At 46.8% G+C, this 21010-nt stretch overlaps 1 protein-coding gene across 1 annotated transcript in view; it reads left to right on the forward strand.

Annotated features, from left to right (window-relative positions):
* Positions 1-21010, forward strand: part of PDCD11 (programmed cell death 11) — a 134714-nt gene that overhangs the window by 92638 nt on the left and 21066 nt on the right. Inside the window, exons 25-32 of the mRNA XM_029610292.1 lie at positions 321-498; positions 1663-1719; positions 3443-3565; positions 4325-4447; positions 17281-17464; positions 17824-17955; positions 19477-19620; positions 20353-20603. Coding sequence (XP_029466152.1) covers positions 321-498; positions 1663-1719; positions 3443-3565; positions 4325-4447; positions 17281-17464; positions 17824-17955; positions 19477-19620; positions 20353-20603 — 1192 coding nt within the window. The remainder of the gene's footprint in view (positions 1-320; positions 499-1662; positions 1720-3442; positions 3566-4324; positions 4448-17280; positions 17465-17823; positions 17956-19476; positions 19621-20352; positions 20604-21010) is intronic.

Below are 21010 nucleotides of genomic sequence, written 5' to 3' on the forward strand. Positions count from 1 at the left end.
GGAAGCCGAGCGTCCGGGGGGTTAGACACCCCTGACTGTGTTTCGCCCGCTCCGTCCCGGGGTGTACAGGCCAGGGGCTCCTGGTCTTCCTACTTCCCGTGCAATACTTGTACACCATTGCACTTGTGTAGGATCAGCTTATACGTTAAGAGTCAGTGCTATGGTAAGAGAAGTGATGGTTTTCAATGAAACAGTTGTCTCTTAATTCTTATTGGATGCCAGCACAGCCTTTACTGTCCGTGCGCAGATGATTTTTCTTCCTTTGATGTAGACGGATGGTAGGTTTCTGAAACTGGGTGCTCGTTTCTTTCCCTCAACAGGAGTTCATTCGCTGGTGAAAGGCATGGTGACGCTGGGATCTGTAAAGAAAATGATTCCGGACGTCGGCTTGACGGTTGCCCTCCCCTTTGGAAGAAGTAGTAACGCCAGTCTCTTTGACTTGAGTGATTCCTATGCGGAGGCACCTCTGGAGAGTTTTAACGTAGGAAAAGTCATCAGGTTAGCAGATTGGCTTTGGCTTTCAGTATCCAAACAAGTTTCAAAACTGAGGACTGATTATCGGATCCAGGACAGAACTTCAGATCTGCTTGTTCACATTTGTTCTGAGTGCTGTGTTCTCTTTCCTAAATAACCTTTTTTTCCTCCGGAACATTCCTCTGCATTATGAAGTGACGCGTTCAGGCAGTGTGGTACTGGTAAAATTCAGAGACTGATAATGCTGCCTGAGGCTGGGTTCCCAGGTCAGGCAAGCTCCCGCAGATGCTCCCAGGTGTATCTTGTCGGTGCACCTGCAGCCACGGTGCATCTAATGCAGTGGTGATACTCTAACCGGTGCTCATGCCCCTTTCACCTACCACCTCCCAGCCATCTGGGTTTTCAGGATATCCCCAATGAATATGCATGAGGTATATTTGCATACATCAGAGGCAGTACATGCAAATATCTCATGCATATTCATTCAGCATATCCTGAAAACCTGACTGGCTTTTATGGAATGGGGCTGAGGGACTGGTCTGAGCACCACTGATCTAATGTTAGACTTGTCATGGACTTAGAAGGTGGACTCACAGCAGCTGATGGTCAGGACCAAAACACCAGAACAGAATCGGGAGGCAGAAATGAAGTCAGACAGGCAGGATCGAGGCAGGCAGAGTTTGTGCAGTGTTAGGAGTCAGGACAAGGCAGAGTTCAAACGCAGTCAAGAGGCAAGCCACAGGTCAGGGCAGGCAGCAGACAAGGCAGTGGCAAAGATCAGGCCAGGTCACAGGAGAATGGCAGCAGTAAGAACAGGAACACAAGGAACTAAGACCTATTGCTCAAGCATGGGCTCAGAGGACTGAGCTTCCTTTTACAGGTGAATCGTAAGGATGTCGCTAGGGCACGCCCACAGGAAATGCAGGACCTATAAAAGTACTGAGTCGGTGAGGGCCCTTAAGAGCTGAGGATACGTCAAATGATCAGGATACTGGGGACCTTGCTGGACTCAGGTCCTTGGGTTACAGGATGCCCTGTGGTTGGTAGCACGTTACACTTGTGCTGAACAGTGACAAGATGACACTGTGATCTCTTGCTCATCTCACATCTAACATTGGCCATCTGTGCTGTATAATGTGTGTGTTGTGCTTCTATTACATTTATTTTTACTTTTCTCTTAAAATACAGATGTTTTGTGCTGTCTACTGATGATGACAAAGTACATGTGTCTCTTAGGCAGTCCCGGTAAGTACTTCTGCATATAGTAATAATTTAACTCTGTATATTTATTTATTTATTTTATTTATTTATTGTTTTTGTTATACCGAGTTTCATGATAGGCATCACATCAACCCGGTTTACAAATAACAAGGAGTGTAAAGCATAACGTAACGTAAAAAACAATATTTTCAATAAGAACCTTGAACTTTAAATACAGTGAATCAGAAAAAGGGAGAGGGAAAGTTACAAAAAACAAGGAAAATAAACTTGGGATGGAAGGGGAGAAATTGAACAGCACAATATTTACATTTCAGCCTATTGATACATTAGAATAGCAAGTGAAAAAATAAGACTATGAAACGGTACATAGGTAATCAAATGAATAAATATGACAGTTGTGAATGGTAATAGTATGATAAATATTCAGCAGGAATTAGTGAGAGAGGATTTGAGGTTGGTTGGTATTTAAAGCACAGCCCTTTTTATGAGATATCATGACAAATTTATGTACTGACTAAATGCCACTACCTCTAGTACAGCAGCTTCAGTTCATGGGCTGGGAGTCAACCTGTGTCTTATGTGAGAGGTTTAGACTGCAGATGAGTCACTTTGTGGACATGACACAGGCTTGTTATATAGTCAGTTGGTGGTGGCTCTAAATAAGAGAAGAATATTTGTGTTCTGCTCTTTGTGTACACAGCACTGTGCATTATGGTTCAGCTGCTTAATGTCACTCCTCTAGTCAAGCTGAAATGTAACTTTTGTGCACACCTTATCATCAAAGATGACTAAAGCATGGTACGATGTAAGGGGGCTTAAGTGACTTGCTCGCGTGAGCGTCTGATACGGGAATCAAACCAGAGACAGCTGTATTGTAACATTGAAACGTGTTTGTATATGTGGAACTAGCCCAGCCCTGCCTCTCACTACTCAGGTCCTGCTCCTAGCCCATTGGCATTTACCCTTTTAAACTCTACCAGCTCAAATTTGATCATGGTTGGCTACATCTAGTAGCGCTATGGAAATAACAAGAAGTTGTAGGGATCTCATCTAACATGCTGTCCCTTCTTCCTCTCCACCCCTTACTTACCCGTGAACTCTTCTCTGCTGGATTTCTCTGTACTTTGATGCTGCGACTTTCAGAGTAGACAAAGGGTCAAAAAACAAGTCAAACCCAGGAAGGGAGCTTATCCCTTGAAGGTTAGTCATAGACCTATTGACTTAGCCCAGGAAAAAGAGGTCACTAGCAACTTGTTTGATGCTCGTTTCTACATACTTCACCGGGCTAACATGGTAACCACGGTGATCTGCTGAAAAAGAAATATAAAGATGGAACACATTTTTAGGAAAAAATACATTTAAAAAAATAAAATGTTCATCTTGTTTTGACATCCTTCCTGGGCTGCTTTTGATTCCGTTAATGACGTTGGTTCCCTGCTCCTTACCAGTGCCTGTCACTTTTCTGTTCCCTCTGCTAATATAAGCAGAAAACAGTTGCAAATGGAGTGGTTGAAGGAATCCAGAGCATTATCCCCCATATGTAAAGCTTGTCTCCATCTCTCTTCTGTGCCACGGGCATTTCCCCCAATGCATTGTATGCGAGGTGTTAGCTTCAGCCATGCACATTATTTTATAAATATCCGTGTGCTCTGGTGATGGAGTTAACAGCAGCAGGAGGGTTTGCTCTTCAACAGGTCTTACATTTTTGGTTTAAAAATGTTATCTTACTTTTTTTTTTTTTTTCCAGGACAATTCCAGCAAGCAGTCCCCGCGTGATGGATGCTGAAATAACGTGCATTGGTGATATTAAGAAGGGGCAGCTGATCAGAGGTTATGTGAAGTGCATCAAGGAGCAAGGGGTGTTCTTCAGGTAAAGCGTATGGCTTAATCTTGGGGAGGAAACCTAATCTTCAAACCATATTAACACCCGCAAGCACACTAAATGTGAGCCCTTTGCCAGAGGGCAGGAGATTAATGAGAGGCATTACAAATACCCAAGGAGGTGCCTGGAAAGAGAGTTAGTGAGGGACAGTGCAGGGAAGGAGAATTAGTGGAGTTTTACAGACACACAAGGAGGTGCCTGGATACAGGGTTAGTGAGGGAGATTATAGGATCACGGCATTGCAGGGAGGGGGGTCTGGAATGGACCGGCACAAGGCGGTAGAGAGAGAGAACTTGGGGAGAAGAGACAGAGGGAATGTGGTGGGAAGTTTGGCAGGGGAGATGGGAGCTGAGAGACTGGGAGAGGGGAAAGCTGGCGGGGAGCAACAGTTGGAGGGAGTGCTAAGGGAGGCAAGTGGAGGGCGTTGTAGAGCAGTGGCTGAGAGAGGGGAAAAGCCCTGAAGAGTACTGTTTTGGAGCAGTTTGTATGATCTCTGTAGCCCCTGTGGGATGATAAGGATTGGAGCTAGGCTGTGGTGGAGGTAAGGGGCTGTTTGCTCACTAGCACCAATACTTTGTGTAAATAAAACGTGAAGTCACTAATATGTGTTGGTCTTTTGTGTTTTAAGTATATAATCCTAGCACAAATTGAATTAAAAGCTAAAATCTCATGTTTGATAGAGGCAGCAGTAAGCTTTCCGCCCCCTGCTATGTGCTATTCTGACAGTGCAATTGTTATGTATTTCAGCTTATCTGCCTCCATCGTGGGCCGGATCCAATACCAGTACATCTCCAAGTTCTTTGTTGCAGACCTTTCTGTGTACAGCAAGAACATCCCAAAAGGGAAACTACTTTCCGCCAAAGTCCTGAGGTTAGAGCTGTGAGACTGAATGTCAGAAGCATCACAAATAAAGCTGAAAATATTTCCCCAGTTTCTCCATCTACAAAACTCCAAACATGCAATTTCAAGACCTTGTAGGTTAAAAAGAAAAAAAAAATGATGTACCATCCCTTGTCAGCTTTTATGTGGGTGGAACATACGTGATAGCAACATGTTTAATGCCTGAGTGCTACCGGTAACACCCACTCAAGTTTAACCACATGGCCACTCAGAGGGTCCTGCTGAGCACTGTGCTGGCCTGTCTGTGCATGTGCTTTCTACACTGGCAACCTCCCACCCACCAACTAGGTTCCTGTTATCTCTGGGCAAGTACCCAATATTAATGACACTGAGACCCCACACAATCCAGAGGTCACACAGACTGGGATCATCAATTAGTCCAAGAGAGGCACAGCTTACAAGCTAATGAGTTTAATAACAAAAAATAGGAACAGTGAACAGAAAAACATTACGTTTTCAAACAGGAACAGATAAAACAAAGATTAAACAGCAAAAGTTAGCTGCTGGCAGGGATGCATAAACCTAGGAGCCTGGACTGATACAAGTACGTACAGGGAAAGTTAAACACTTTTCACTACTTAGCAGTGCCTGGAGAGTTCTAGGAAATTTGCTGTCCACTGGAGTTGGAGCAGGGTCTCAGCACAGAGATCTGCTCTCTCTGTACTATCAACCAAGACTAGAGAGTTATGGCAACTGCAGGACTAGTTCTTTGTTTGAAGCGCCAATAACAGCACAAAGTACTAACATTAGTGCTCCGACCAATGGTCTTCTGACTAGTAATCATTTTCTGACCAATGGCACTTCAGGATGTTAGTCTTACAGCTTCCAAGCTTCATTCTGAGTCAAGCCTGCATCCCAAGCCTCTGTTTGAACTACAGTGCAATGGTCAAACACCACCTGCAGGCTAGCTCAGAGGAAATGAGTTCTCTGGGGAAAAGAGTCACGGAGCAAAAGCCTTGTTTTGCCACAGACCCATTAACACTGTGGTTTGTATGACCATACTTTTGGTGGTGTTTGCTATTTTAATAGTATTGTTTTGTGTGTCTGGATCAGATGGAGTGTCATGGATAGAGCATGAAATGGGCAGAGAGACAGGAAGAAAAACAATATTCCTGTTCATACCCAGATCAGTCTAGACAAGTGGGTTTTCCATCCCTACCAACAGATGAAGGCAGAGAACAAAACCTTTGAGGCTCTGCTGCATATCCAAGAGTGCCACCTACAGTCCCTCAGTATTTCTCAGTCTCCAGCAGATGGTAGAGGTACAAACCTGCAGTCTGACAAAAAAAAATATATATATATTAGGGATAGAGAAGTTTTGGATTTGAAAAGTTGTACTTGGGCTCCCCGATGTGCTAGGAACCTTTGTGGACCATCCCGCGGGTTGCGACGGGCAACCAGGGGGTTGGAAACGTCTGACTGCTGGTAGCCCACTGCTTCTGGAGGCCTTGCTAGCCAGGGGACTGCATGTCACTGTCTCTCCTTTTGGCCAAGGTTCAGCTAGCTGTTTTTGTTTAATGATAATGAGCATTCTTCTTTCTGCTGACTCCCTTCGACTCTTTCCGGTGCCCAAAAATGTGCTCCCTGGTCATCTACCAGAAGTGGCTGCACATGTGTTCTCCTAAGCTAAATTGCGAAGAATTTCAGAATTTGCTTAGGTCATGATAAGCGCAATGTAAATGAAATAATTAATTTTCAAAGACCAGATACCGGTCCACTACCCCAGTGCGTTAAGTACAGATGAAAATAAACTGATTTTCTTTACATAGTCAGATCATTCCAGACCAGTGGGTTGTGTATCCCTACCAGCAGATGGAGTCAGAAAACAAAAACTTTGGACACTGCTACATAAGAGAGAGTGCTACCTGCAGTCCCTCAGTATCTTTCTGACTCCAGCAGATGGTAGAGATGCAAAAAAAAAAAAAAGTTAAGTGTAGTTAGATTAGATCAGGAGAGCTGGAGTTTGCTCCCTGAGGTGTTAGGCACCAATGCGGACCATCCCTCCAGTGGAGCCGGGCGTCTAGGGGGTTAGATACCCCTGACTGTGTTTCGCCTGCACCCTGCTGGAGGGCCTGACAGCCAGAGGCTTCTGGTTCCCTCTGCCTCCAAAGCTGTTCCCGGGTTCCTCTGGTCCTGCTTCTCCAAGGTTGGGTAAAGTTTTACTTAAAAAAAAACCAAAAACAGAAGAACTTAAAGTTCCTCAGGTAGGCCTCCAGAGTTAGTAGGGACCCCGTTGGGGCAGTGGGTACTGCGGCCCGAGGAGGAGTACCGGGCAGAACCTAGTGTGTGGGGGTCGGCAGCCTGGGGCTCCAGGCAGGCGCTACAGGAGACTCGATCGCTTGCCAGAGGGAGGGACCTCCCTCAATCCTCTCGGGGCGTGCGCAGTTTCCCACATCCCGCGGTGTGGAAGTCGTGTTAGGGGCAGGCAGCTGCGAGTCCCCAGAGCCTTGGTCCGCCGGCAGGTGGCTAAGTCCAGTTGTTCTTCAGCGGGTGCAGTTTGGTCAGAGTTCTCCTGCCTGTCCCCGGGGTTTGACGCATGGTGCCAAAATCCAAGATGGCTGCCTGCCATGCTCACGCGTGGCACAACGGGGCAGGTTGGATTTGCGCTCCCTAAGTGCTGATTGCCGTTCTGGGAAGGAAGGCCCCACGGCAGGTTGGGCCTCTGTTTGGCTGGGCCTCCTGCCTCTGCCTCGGGAGTCAAGACTCCTGACCTAGTGTTGCTGGGGGGGGGGGGGGAGGATTCCCCTCCCCCCCTCTCCCTGATAGAGCTTGTTCACGCACCTGAGGGCGACACTCTACAGCCCGGGCCCCCGCAGGGGGGTGAAGGAGCAGCCTGTGGATTTCTCTCCAGAATTTGTGCTGCTTCATCATGCCTTTTTGGCCAATCAAAGATCTGGGTTTAAAAAAACGGCAGAACAATCAGTGGACCCATCAAGCGGGGGGTCCAAACGTTCTTCCCAGTATCCTCCAGATCCCCTATGGCATCTGGGTCTCCATCAGGTGCGGGGTGACCCATCCTCCAGCGGAGACGCAATGGGGGCACTGCACGGTGGCCCCCCCCCCCCCCAAGATCCACAGGGGATGGATCTAGGAGTTGATCCCTCCCCCGACCTGGGAGACCCCAACAAGGATGACCCGACCTTGGATGAATTCCTGATCCCGGAGGGGGATGACTATCGGATTGTCCGACTGTTCAAGTTGGAGGAGCTGAGCCCATTGATTCTCCAAGTTTTAGAAGAATTGGGGGATAAGTTCTCCCAGGAAGAGTCTGATAGTGAGGAAGTCAATCCAGTGCTCAATGGTCTGCGAAGACGGACAATGGCCTTTCCTCTGCCCAAGAAGATCAGGAAGTTGGTGACACAGGAGTGGACTTCCCTGATTCCGGCTTGAAAATGTGCTGAGCAATGGCTAAAATTTACGCCCTCACTCTGGAGATGCCTTCTGAAGGTTCCGCGGGTAGATGCGGCTGTTTCGCCAGTCACTAAGAGGACAATCCTGGTGGCTGGGGCAGCTGCATTAAAAGACATGTAGGACCGCAAATTGGAAATACAGCTGAAGCAGTTGTTTGAGGTCTCTGCGCTAAGCCTGCGCGCGGTGGTTTGTGCCAGCATGATACAGCGTGCCTGTCTGTGTTGGGTCTAGAAGGTTGCGGAAGAAGTAGCAGTTGGCGACTTTCTGCCCTTGCAAGTGGCCGCCTAGAGGCGGAAGTGGCTTATGTGGCAGATGCTCTGTATGATTTGGTTCGTACCTCTGCACGTATGGTTTCCTCGTTGGCGGCCTGCAGGCTTTTATGGTTGCGGAACTGGTAGGTGAACTTGTCCTCCAAGGCGCAGCTCTGCATCCTCCCCTTCAAGAGAAAGCTCCTGTTTGGGGAGGATTTGGACCAGTTGGTGAAACTATTGGGGGAGGATAAGGGCAATAGGTTGCAGGACGATAGGAAACAGAGTAGGAAGGTGTTCCCTTCACGAGCTCGTTTTCAAGATTCTTGGCGTTTTTGTTCCGGTAAACAGGTTCCTCCCCCAGGTCCAAGCAAAGCTCTGGTCATCTGCAGTCCTTTTGTGGAGGTCGTCGGACGTCCAGAGATGGTTCAGGTCATGGCTCAGGAGGCGGTAAACTTGCCCAATGAGGCCAGAAGTCCCCACTCCCATGTAGAAGCTGTAGGAGGCAGATTATCCAGCTTCTACGAGGAGTGGGAGAAGGTTTCTTCAGACAGGAGGTAGTCAGGCACAGTTACGCTTTATATTTCTTGTATCCAGTACAAAGACGCCTTTATAAAGTCTCTTGTGATTTTTGGCGTCAGGCGAGATGCAATGTGGGCGACACTCCAGAGGTTACTCGATCTCAACACCATTTGTCCGATCCCTCCTGCAGAACCAGGGACAGGGTTGGTACTCAATATACTTCATGGTTCCAAGAAGGAAGGGTCCTTTTGTCCTGTCCTCGACTTGCAGAATGTCAACAGGTGCCTATGAATGCCCATGTTTGCATGGAAACATTCCGTACGGTGGTTGCGGCAGTGCACAAAGCTCCTGGCGTCCTTGGATCTGACGAAGGCGTTCCTAAGGTGGTTGTTTGTGATAATTGTGGGTGGATCCTTGGGCTGGTGGCAAATGACTACGCCCACGGGGGAAGATCCCAAGAGGGGCCACCGGTCAGGCTCAGAGTTGGGAGACAGACACACACTAGATCTTTTATTAAACTGTATAGTGAACCACCAGAGATGGCAGTAGTGAGCTGGAAGAGCCCGGCTGGGCTGTAGTCCCTCAGGCACTGGAACAGCGATCCCAGGATGGCTGAGCTGTAGAGAAACTGAATATAGTGAGTAGACAGAGTATGCAGAGTTCAGGAACAGAACCTTGATGGTAACACTCACACAATAGTCTCATGAAGCAGCCCAGGGGCTGGAATGAAGTAGGCCCTCGAGGAGCGAGTAACTGGTTCTGAGAGAGAGATGGTAACTCACTGGTGTTGTAGACAGCGGTGACTTCCTGGCAGAAGTTGTATTCGGTAGCAGGTCCGGGAACGTGGGCCCTCGAGGAGCGAGTACCGGTTCCAGACTGCGACCTGAAAAGCAAGAGAGAGAGCGTGGCCCCCGAGGAGCGGGCATCCCTGGTAAAGTCCGAGGAGGCAAAGTAGCAAGGTATGCGGAGAGCGAATTCCATCCGCAGCGATACCTGGAGGAAGCTAGGTAAACCGTTGCTAACTCGAATAGCTAGCAAAAAGACAGACGTTAAGTATCCGGTGAGAATGACGTCATCTCAGGGGGACGCCCCTGATGTTCGCGCCACAGCTGGTACTTGAGTCGGGGCCGCGCGTGCGCCCTAAGGCTTCAGGAGAACATGGCGGAAGGCAGCGTCTAGCCGGTCCGGGGATGCCGGAGAACGGCAAGATGACGCTGCGGCAGCCAGACTTCCATCAACCAAAGAGAGAAGTCGCAAAAGAGGTAAGGTGGGTGGAGTGGAGACGTCGGGCAGCGACGGTCGCAACAAGGTTCAAGGTGCTGGGTCGGCATTTTCAGTTTCGGGCTCTTGTCTTTGGGCTGGTCACGGCTCCTCGCACGTTCACCAAAGAGATGGTAGTAGACGATTGGCTCATCCAGGTGAAGTCTCGAAAGGACTGCGAGAGATCTCTCCAGAGAATGATGAGTACACTATGTTCTCTTTGTTGGGTCATCAATTTGCAGAAGAGCCAGTTGGTGCCCACACAATGCCTGGTGTACCTAAGAGCGCTATTTGACACGCAGAAGGGCAAGATCTTCCTGGCAACAGACAAGTGCAGAAGTTACAGACTCAGGTGAAAGGCCTTCTTTGTCTGGGTCTGCCAACAGCCTGGGATTATTGCCAAGTCCTGGGCTCCATGGCATCCACTTTGGAGGTGGTGCTTTAGGCTTTTGCACACATGAAACCTTTACAGTGTGCGCTGTTGTCCAGGTGGAGGCCTGGATCGGAGCATTTTCATATTCCATTGCCTCTTCTTCAGGAGCCCAGGCACAGTCTTTCTTAGTGGCTGTCGTGTCACAACCTGGAGAAGGGGGTGGAGTTGGAACCCCCGGCTTGGGTGGTCATCTCTACAGATGCCAGCCTCTCCAGATGGGGAGTGGTGTGTCAAGACAGGACAGCTCAAGGGCTGTGGCGAATGTCGGTAGGTCCATCAACAGACTCAAAAACAGGTTGGTTTGCAGGGCCCTTCAAGTGTACCTGCCCTTGGTCAGGGGTCGGATGAATCGCATCTTGACTGACAACACGACCATGGTGGCGTACATCAACAGGCAGGGGGGAACAAGGAGCCCTGCAGTGGGGCTGGAAGCACGAAGTTTGTTCGCCTGGCAGAGATTCATCTTGAGGGTCCCGCCTCGTCACGGGAGTGGAGAATGTGCAAGCAGACTTCCTCAGCTGACAGCAGTTGGACCCCAGAGAGTGGGAGTTGTCTTCCGAGGTGTGGAACCACATTTGTGCCAGGTGGGGCACTCCGCAGTTGGACCTGATGGTGAAACGAACCAACTCAAAAACGGATCTTTTTTTCAGTCAACGCAGGTAACACGGATCAGTGGGGCTCGATGGTCTGGTGTGTCCATGGCCCATGGGAATTCTTCTTTATATCTTCCCTCTGTGTCCTCTCATAGACCGTGTTCTAAGGTGGATAGAGTCATATTGCGGGTCCGTGGTTCTCTTGCTCCAGAGTGGCCCAGGTGTCCCTGGTTCGTGGATCTGGTACGACTGGTGGAGGACGGCCCTCTGCCTGGCTCATCTTCTGTACCTCCTCCGACAAGGGCCTATATTCTCGGATCAGGACAATCGCTTCTGTCTCGCAGCTTGGCTTTTGAGAGGCGGAGGTTACGCCTGAAAGGGGTATTTAGAGTCTGTTATTTCCACTCTTCTTCAAGCTAGGAGACCTGCTACATCAATGGCGGATGCCAGGATTTGGAAGGTGTTTGAAGGGTGGTGTTTGCAGAGGTAGCCGAGCCCCGTGCCTGTGGGGGTGTCACAGATTTTAGACTTCCTGCAGCAAGGGTTAGCCTTTAATTTGCTTCTAGTTCAGGAGCTGCTTTGGGAGCCCTCCAAGACGTTGCTTAGGGTCAGAAGCTGACTGCACATCCTGATATTATCAGGTTTTTTTAGAGGGGTAAAGCATTTGTGTCTGCCAGTGCGCAAAGTATGCCCGGAGTGGAGCTTAAATTTGGTACTCTACAAAGCTCCGTTTAAGCTGTTGAAGAGGGCATCATTGAAGGATTTGACTCTGAAGATGGTGTTCAGCAAGGAGGATTTCGGAGCTGCAAGCTCCTGTAGAGACCCTTCCCTGCAAATTTACCAGGACAAGGGTATCCTTGAGAACAGTACCATCCTTCGTGCCCAAGGTGGTGTCTTCTTTTCATGTCAGATGGTGGAACTTCCACGATTTCTGTACTGGTCCCGTGATTCCCCCGGGAAAGGGAGCTGCATTTGTTGGACGTGCGGCATGTCCTTTTACACTATTTGGAGGTTTCTAATGCTTTTCGACTCACACCATCTCTTTGTCTTATTTGCCGGGGCCAAGAAGGGGAGACAAAGCATCGAAAGCTACCATTTCTAGATGGATTAGGGGAAGTCATGTCTTCCGCGTACATTTCTAAAGCGAAGCAGGCTCCTGTGGGGTTAAGAGCTCACTCCACAAGGGCGCAGGCAGCCTCCTGGGTGGAGTGTCAACTTCTTTCTTTGCAGGAGATTTGGGTGGCTATCCTGGTCTTCCATTCCCGCTTTCACCAAGTTTTATCATTTGGATGTAAGGGCACAGAATGAGGCGTCCTTCGGTGAGAGTGTTCTGCATGAGGGTCTTTCGGAGGCCCACCCAGTATAGGGTGGCTTGGGTACATCTCACTGATCTGGAATGACCCGAGTATGTTCAGGAAAGGAGAATTTGGTTCTTACCTGCTAATTTTTGTTCCTATAATCCAGCAGATCATTCCAGAGGCCAATCCCGTTCTGACTCCGAAAGACAGTCTGTGGAGCTTTTAGTATTCTGAAGGAATAATTGTGTGTGTGTGTGTGTGTGTATATATGTATATGTATATATATGTATGTATATGTATGTATATGTGTATATGTATGTATATGTGTATATATATATGTGTATATATATATAGTGGGGCCAGTAGCTTACCAGTGTATGTTTCATTGGTTTTGGGTGACCTAGACCTCTGGTTAGTTGGGAGGGGTCCAACCTTTGGGGCCAGGTTGCCCTTAGTTGAAGTTTAGTTTCAGAGGCTTGGGTACAGGCCGATAATGAGGGACTGCAGGTGGCACTCTCTCTTATGTAGCAGCGTCCAAAGTTTTTGTTTTCTGACTCCATCTGCTGGTAGCGATACACAACCCACTGGTCTGGAATGATCTGCTGTATTACAGGAACAAACATTTGCAGGCAAGAACCAATTTTCCTTTATTTGTGTGGAAATGGCAGATGAGGCAGTAAATTGTAATTGAACGCTTCAGAAGTTTGATTGGTGGTAACAGTGGCAATAGTCATCCCACAGCAGTATGGTGTAGAGAGAGATAAGCTCTGATTCAATTTGTGGTTTCTACACTTTTAGTTGAAATAATTTTTATTGATTTCACAAATAATAATACAACAAATAACTGGCCCGGAGGGGTTGGACTCTGACCCCTACTCAGGTTTAGACAACAACAGTAGCAAAAGTAGCAAAATGGCACTTATCACCCTCCCTAACCCCCCCCCCCCCCCCCTCCTCAAACTACAAAAGAGAAAACCATGTCAGTTGCAAGGGCCCACCAATAGGAGTTCTCTAGAGAATTCAGCATTATCGGTTTTAAGAACATAAGAAAATGCCATACTGGGTCAGACCAAGAGTCCATCAAGCCCAGCTTCCTGTTTCCAACAGTGGCCAATCCAGGCCATAAGAACCTGGCAAGTACCCAAAAACTAAGTCTATTCCATGTTACTGATGCTAATGGCAGTGGCTATTCTCTAAGTGAACTTAATAGCAGATAATGGACTTCTCCTCCAAGAACTTATCCAATCCTTTTTTAAATACAGCTATACTAACTGCACTGACCACATCCTCTGGTAACAAATTCCAGAGTTTAATTGTGCATTGAGTGAAGAAGAACTTTCTCCGATTAGTTTTAAATGTGCCCCATGCTAACTTCATGGAGTGCCCCCTAGTCTTTCTACTATCTGAAAGAGTAAATATCCGATTCACATCTACCCATTCTAGACCTCTCATAATTTTAAACATCTCTATCATAGCCCCCCTCAGTCGTCTCTTCTCCAAGCTGAAAAGTCCTAACCTCTTTAGTCTTTCCTCATAGGGGAGTTGTTCCATTCCCCTTATCATTTTGGTAGCTCTTCTCTGTACCTTCTCCATCGCGATTATATCTTTTTTGAGATGCGGCGACCAGAATTGTACACAGTATTCAAGGTATGGTCTCACCATGGAGCGATACACAGGCATTATGACATTTTCCATTTTATTCACCATTCCCTTTCTAATAATTCCCAACATTCTGTTTGCTTTTTTGACTGCCGCAGCACACTGAACAGACGATTTCAACGTGTTATCCACTATGACTCCTAGATCTTTCTTGGGTTGTAGCACCTAATATGGAACCCAACATTGTGTAATTATAGCATGGGTTATTTTTCCCTATATGCATCACCTTGCACTTATCCACATTAAATTTCATCTGCCATTTGGATGCCCAATTTTCCAGTCTCACAAGGTCTTCCTGCAATTTATCACAATCTGTTTGTGATTTAACTATTCTAAACAATTTTGTGTCATCTGCAAATTTGATTATCTCACTCGTCGTATTTCTTTCCAGATCATTTATAAATATATTGAAAAGTAAGGGTCCCAATACAGATCCCTGAGGCACTCCACTGCCCACTCCCTTCCACTGAGAAAATTGTCCATTTAGTCCTACTCTCTGTTTCCTGTCTTTTAGCCAGTTTGCAATCCACGAAAGGATATCACCACCTATCCCATGACTTTTTACTTTTCCTAGAAGCCTCTCATGAGGAACTTTGTCAAACGCCTTCTGAAAATCCAAGTATACTACATCTACCGGTTCACCTTTATCCACATGTTTATTAACTCCTTCAAAAAGTGAAGCAGATTTGTGAGGCAAGACTTAATAGAAACATAGAAATATAGAAACATAGAAATGACGGCAGAAGAAGACCAAACGGCCCATCCAGTCTGCCCAGCAAGCTTCACATTTTTTTTCTCATACTTATCTGTTTCTCTTAGCTCTTTGGTTCTATTTCCCTTCCACCCCCACCATTAATGTAGAGAGCAGTGATGGAGCTGCAACCAAGTGAAATATCAAGCTTGATTAGTTATGGGTAGTAGGGGAAGTAACCGCCGCAATAAGCAAGCTACACCCATGCTTATTTGTTTTACCCAGACTGTGTTATTCAGCCCTTATTGGTTGTTTTTCTTCTCCCCTGCCGTTGAAGCAGGGAGCTATGCTGGATATGCGTGAAGTATCAGTTTTTCTTCTCCCCTGCCGTTGAAGCAGGATATGCATTGAAATTGAAGTATCAGGCTTATTTGGTTTGGGGTAGTAACCGCCGTAACAAGCCAGCTACTCCCCGCTTTGTGAGTGCGAATCCTTTTTTCTTCTCCCCTGCCGTTGAAGCAGAGAGCTATGCTGGATATGCGTGAAGTATCAGTTTTTCTTCTCCCCTGCCGTTGAAGCAGAGAGCTATGCTGGACATGCGTGAAGTATCAGTTTTTCTTCTCCCCTGCCGTTGAAGCAGAGAGCTATGCTGGATATGCGTGAAGTATCAGTTTTTCTTCTTCTCCCCTGTCGTTGAAACAGAGATCTATGCTGGATATGCGTGAAGTATCAGTTTTTCTTCTTCTCCCCTGTCGTTGAAGCAGAGAGCTATGCTGGATATGCGTGAAGTATCAGTTTTTCTTCTCCCCTGCCGTTGAAGCAGAGAGCTATGCTGGATATGCGTGAAGTATCAGTTTTTCTTCTTCTCCCCTGTCGTTGAAGCAGAGAGCTATGCTGGATATGCGTGAAGTATCAGTTTTTCTTCTTCTCCCCTGCTGTTGAAGCAGAGAGCTATGCTGGATATGCGTGAAGTATCAGGTTTTCTTCTCCCCTGCCGTTGAAGCAGGGAGCTATGCTGGATATGCGTGAAGTATCAGGTTTTCTTCTCCCCTGCCGTTGAAGCAGAGAGCTATGCTGGATATGCGTGAAGTATCAGTTTTTCTTCTCCCCTGCCGTTGAAGCAGAGAGCCATGCTGGATATGCGTGAAGTATCAGTTTTTCTTCTCCCCTGCTGTTGAAGCAGGGAGCCATGCTGGATATGCGTGAAGTATCAGTTTTTCTTCTCCCCTGCCGTTGAAGCAGAGAGCTATGCTGGATATGCATTGAAAGTGAAGTATCAGGCTTATTTGGTTTGGGGTAGTAACCGCCGTAACAAGCCAGCTACTCCCCACTTTGTGAGTGCGAATCCTTTTTTTCCACATTTCCTCTTGCTGTTGTAGCTTAGAGCGATGTTGGGTACTTGCCCTTGGGTAAAGCCATGCTTTACCCAAGGGCAAGTACCCAACATCGCTCAACTTGCCCTTGGGTAAAGCCATGCTTTACCCAAGGGCAAGTACCCATGACTTGCCCTTGGGTAAAGCCATGCTTTACCCAAGGGCAAGTACCCATGACTTGCCCTTGGGTAAAGCCATGCTGACTTTGTTCCATTAAACCATGTCTTTCTATATGTTCTGTGATTTTGATGTTTAGAACACTTTCCACTATTTTTCCTGGCACTGAAGTCAGGCTAACCGGTCTATAGTTTCCCGGATCACCCCTGGAGCCCTTTTTAAATATTGGGGTTACATTGGCCACAATGGATGATTTTAATGATAGGTTACACATTTTTACTAATAGGTCTGAAATTTCATTTTTTAGTTCCTTCAGAACTCTGGGGTGTATACCATCCGGTCCAGGTGATTTACTACTCTTCAGTTTGTCAGTCAGGCCTACCACATCTTCTAGGTTCACTGTGATTTGATTCAGTCCATCTGAATCATTACCCATGAAAACCTTCTCCATTACAGGTACTGCATAAGTGCAGTTCAAGCATGCTTGGGAGGAGAGCCAAAAGGGGCATGAGGATGGGAGAAGACCACAGATTGAGTGAAAGATATGGTCATACAGCAGCAGGCACAGGCAGACTGGGGGTGGGTCAAGGGATCTGTATCTGCGTACATTGGTTCCTTAGTGTGTCCCTATGGTAATGCCATTGTGTCATTAATTTCCACACCATGCTTGATGTCCGTGTCATAAACAGGGAATGTGCACACCATCCCCCCAACCCCACCGCCTTGCAAGCTCTGGCATTTCAGATATAGGGAAGGGTAATTGTAGAACTGTGCTTGTCTGGATAAAGTCTGAGCATACTTTTTTTTTTTTTTTTTTTTTTTTTTTTTTTTTTTTTTTTTTTTTTTTTTTTAAACCCATATTTTCACAGCAAACTTACTGCACATAAGTGGGCTTTGAACATATGCAGGTAACTGGCCTGATATGCATACAAACTCACCCTATGCAAAACCTATCAAGGGCATAACTTGGGCGGGTTAACTTGCGTGCGTATTTTTTAAAAAATACAAAAGTGTGCGCATAAGCCCCCTGCTCAACCCCCAAAATGCCACGTCACAGTGCTGTGTAAAAGTACAAATGGAATCTGGTTACAAGCCCCAGGCTATATTATGACAGCTGTTGAAGCACACCATACTGTGTTTTATGTACATGAATGGTTTTGAAAATCAGGCCCAAATTATGCTGTTTGTCCCCCACAAGCGTGCAGAAAAAGAAGAATCAGGTGGAGTTATCATTGCTGCCAGAAGACACAGGCAAGCCAGATGTCCTGCCCAAGTCTCTGGGTCTCCCCCTGCGGGAAACAGAGGAAGAGAGAGAAAAACGAGACGCGTATAAGAAGCTGAAAGTGAAACGGAAAAGAGGGCTGTCACAAAGTGAAGAAAAGGTAGGCGCCCCCGCGAGGGCCAGATGGGGTGGCGGTGTATCTGGTGAGCAGTAGCCCACCCATGGTATTTCAAACACCTTTTGATTGCAGGTGTGAGCATGGTGACATCCATGTGCTTTTGTACCAGCTGAGAAAGCGAATGTGCAGTCTGCATTTTACATTCTTGCCTTTCTGGAACAATTTTTAAATTGTCCTGGATGTGTGAATAAAGGAATTTTATAAAACTTTTCTTAAATACAAGCATAAGCTTTATCTTTTTTTTTTTATTCTTTTTTTTTTTTTTTTAATTCTTTTTTTATATTTATTTTTGTGTTGGGTTTTTTTTTTGGGGGGTGGGTTTTATTTCTTCTGCATGGCAGGATGTGATCCTGAAGAAAAAGAAAAAAACTTCCCGGGTGTCCCGAGAGGAGGATGACAGTGGAGTTGAGGTATTCTTTCGGGAGGAGGAAGAGAACGAGAAGAAGGATGAAAAGAAGGAGAAAAAACCCAAGGTGAAGAGCTGAGAGTGTAGTGTTTGTGCAGACTTTACTTTCTGATGCTCTTCTGCCTAGGGATGAAGGCTCCCCCTTTCACCCCTATACACTTGTAGCACTCGATTCTTACTTGTACTGTCCAGGGCTGTTTTCCACCTCGACAGACTGAGGCCAATGTGCAAACAACGCTTTCACGATTGTCTCTGCGTGCTAACAGCGCTTTTAAGGTGCAGTCGAGTTTCTGCGCGTTAATTAGCTTCCAAGGGTTTTACTGCAAAAAAAAAAGCTCTGCCAGTGAAGTAATGAGATGCAAAACACGTGATGTTTCAGCGCACAGAAAAATAACACGTTTGAAAACCTCACAAAAGCGAACACAGTCCTTTTAAAGCAGAAAACTTTTCTACACCTAGGGGAAGTGTAGTTAATGCGGGTATTGTAAAAACTTAGCATGCTAACTTACAATACAAGTGAATTAGCACAAAACTCGTTTGCATGCTATCAATAAAGCTTAACACATGTTAATAATCATTAACTCGCTTTAGAATATTGCTTACACAGCACCTGGATACCAAACTCCCCATTGTTACTTTCCGACTGTTGGGAGATGTTACCGTGTGATGTGGCTGCTAGCCTTTCCTTAGTGAGGTGCACTCTCTGCAGAAAGCACCCAGGTCGCGTTGCTGGGCAAGGGCTAGAAGCCAGCAGCATCGGACATTGCAAATTGCACGTTTCTGGCCACAAATGGATCATTACGTGCAAGTTACGAGTTATAATGAAAAATCTTCAGGTGCTCATTTGTAAGTTTGTTTCGAAACGGGGGCACAACTCAGGTCAACATTCAGCAAGCCGGCAAGCAGCAAAGTTATCCAGCTAAGCTTACCTCGAAATATTCTGCGGAACTTATCTTCTGCTGAATATACTCGGCTAAGGTTAACCAAGATAAACTTATCCAGGTGACTTTGCCATTTACTGACGTACTGAATATTTGAAAGAAGGCCACTGCTGGTCTCTGTTTGTTCCCCTCCCCCCCCAAAAAAAAAAAAAACCCACATTGAGCTGTAACAACCCGTTCTTCCACCTACCCACCCAAGTTTTTTTACAAAATCATGTTTAGGGCCAGCATGGCCTTTTATTCCCCCCCTCCCCCTCTTACTTTTTTTTTTTAAGAAAATGGGCACCCGCCCCACACGGCCCCCAACTCCCCAAAAGCCTCCCAGTTCCCCGGCGGGAGAAGGAGAAGCCCGGGGTCGATGTTCCTTCAAACTTTTTCTGGGCTGTGCATGCCAAAAAGCTTTCATTTTGTGTGCCGAGCTCTTTGAAGCACGTTTTTTCCTTTTCTTGTGCGTGCTGCGTTTCCCGCTGGGCTCTTGTTTTCATGACCCGTGTGTGCCTGCAGCCGTGCACAGCTTACATGGGGTATTGCCCACAATCCTCATCGCATCTGGTGCTCATGTTCAGGTGAATGTGCCCAGAAGGTTGTAATGTTGCCTCTAGTTTGCTGATCTTTACTTCTGCGCTTTGTTCTTTCACCGACCACAGAAGAAACAAGTGCAGGACACCACTCCACGGCTTCAGATGACTGCCGGCTTCACTTGGGATGTTAGTTTAAACACTCTGAAGGTGGCCCAGATGGAGAAGGAAGGGGAAGAGAGCTCGGACAGCGATGAGGAACCACAGGGCAAGGTGATGTTCCATCCTCTATCCGTCGTATTTTCATTTTTTGAAATTCTCACTTGTTTGATGTGAATTAGGCTGGATGTTTCTCCAAGTACAACATAAATGCACCCTTATTTGTCTCCTGTGTATAATGCCAATAAACATGACTTCCAGACAAGGGAATCTGGCTTTCACCTCCCTGTTTTATTTTTTCTTACGGAGGGTTTTCAGAAGTTCTTTGTCTTGCAGAGCTTGGTCATGGATTTCTTCCATTGCTGTTTAACCTGAAGGTCTACTAAAAGGGCCCTTCCTTTTACTGCATTCATCAGCCTCTGCCTTACTACTTGGTTGGTTTTCTTTTTAACAGATCTTATTTTTGGCCAGCTAATGCATTGGTTTTTGTAGTTTATGCACAAAGCTTTCACTTCTGGCCCTTTGGGTCATACGTGAGCCGAGTTTGCAGGTCTCCGATCAATATCTGGTGGATACTTGTTATCAGAAAAGCATGCTGCAGCTTGGTGCGATGGCAGATTGTTCCTAACAGAGTAGCAGGCAAGTGCCTTCGTCGAGTTAAGCTTTCCACGGTATCAACTGCGTGCCACGTGATACTGGATATGTGCAGTGATCACACTCTCCGTTTAATGAGCGTTGTTACTCCCGGTTTTAGAACAGGAAATGCCATTACCAAGACACACTTGCAGGTTTTCACGGTTGTGCTTGTCCGGAAAATAATCATCTGGACCCTGTTTGCTCTTCCAGCTGAAGAAGAAGACAAAGAAGGAAAAGGAGACGGAAAAGCAGCAAGCGGAAAAGGAGCTGTGTAAAGTCGAGGCGACCCTGATGGACCCCACTTGCCAGCCTCAGACTGCAGATGACTTTGACCGCCTGGTCCTCGGATCCCCCAACAGCTCCATTCTCTGGCTGCAGTACATGGCGTTTCACCTTCATGCCACTGAGATTGAGAAGGCCAGAGCTGTAGCAGAAAGGGCCCTCAAAACCATCTCTTTCAGGTAGGGACTCCTGGAGAGGGTATGGTGGCTGGCGGTGGGGCAAAGAGGGGAGTGACTGGTAATTGACCATTAATGTTCCTAGAGCTGGGTGGCTAGAAAGCAATGTGCTAGGCTGGAGATGGCCCAAAAGAGTCATTCTACTGTTGACTATAGGGTATGGTATCTTACCTGTTTATGTCACTGCCTGCGATCGTGCTTGACTTCATTTCAGGTAGAATTCCAGTCATCATCGGGACATTATCGGTAATTGACTTGCTGAAGCAGACACGATAGCTAAGGAATTTGCATTGTTGCCACCCAAACCCCCATGACACCAGGCTGCAGTTAGGGGCACGAATTAGAAAATCAGGACTGGATTGAGATCCCATGTGACACTGGAATCCTGGATTTAGAGCTAGGAAGTTGCA

The sequence above is a fragment of the Rhinatrema bivittatum genome, chromosome 7 (assembly GCF_901001135.1).
Source record: "Rhinatrema bivittatum chromosome 7, aRhiBiv1.1, whole genome shotgun sequence".
NCBI classification, from domain to species: Eukaryota; Metazoa; Chordata; class Amphibia; order Gymnophiona; family Rhinatrematidae; genus Rhinatrema; species Rhinatrema bivittatum.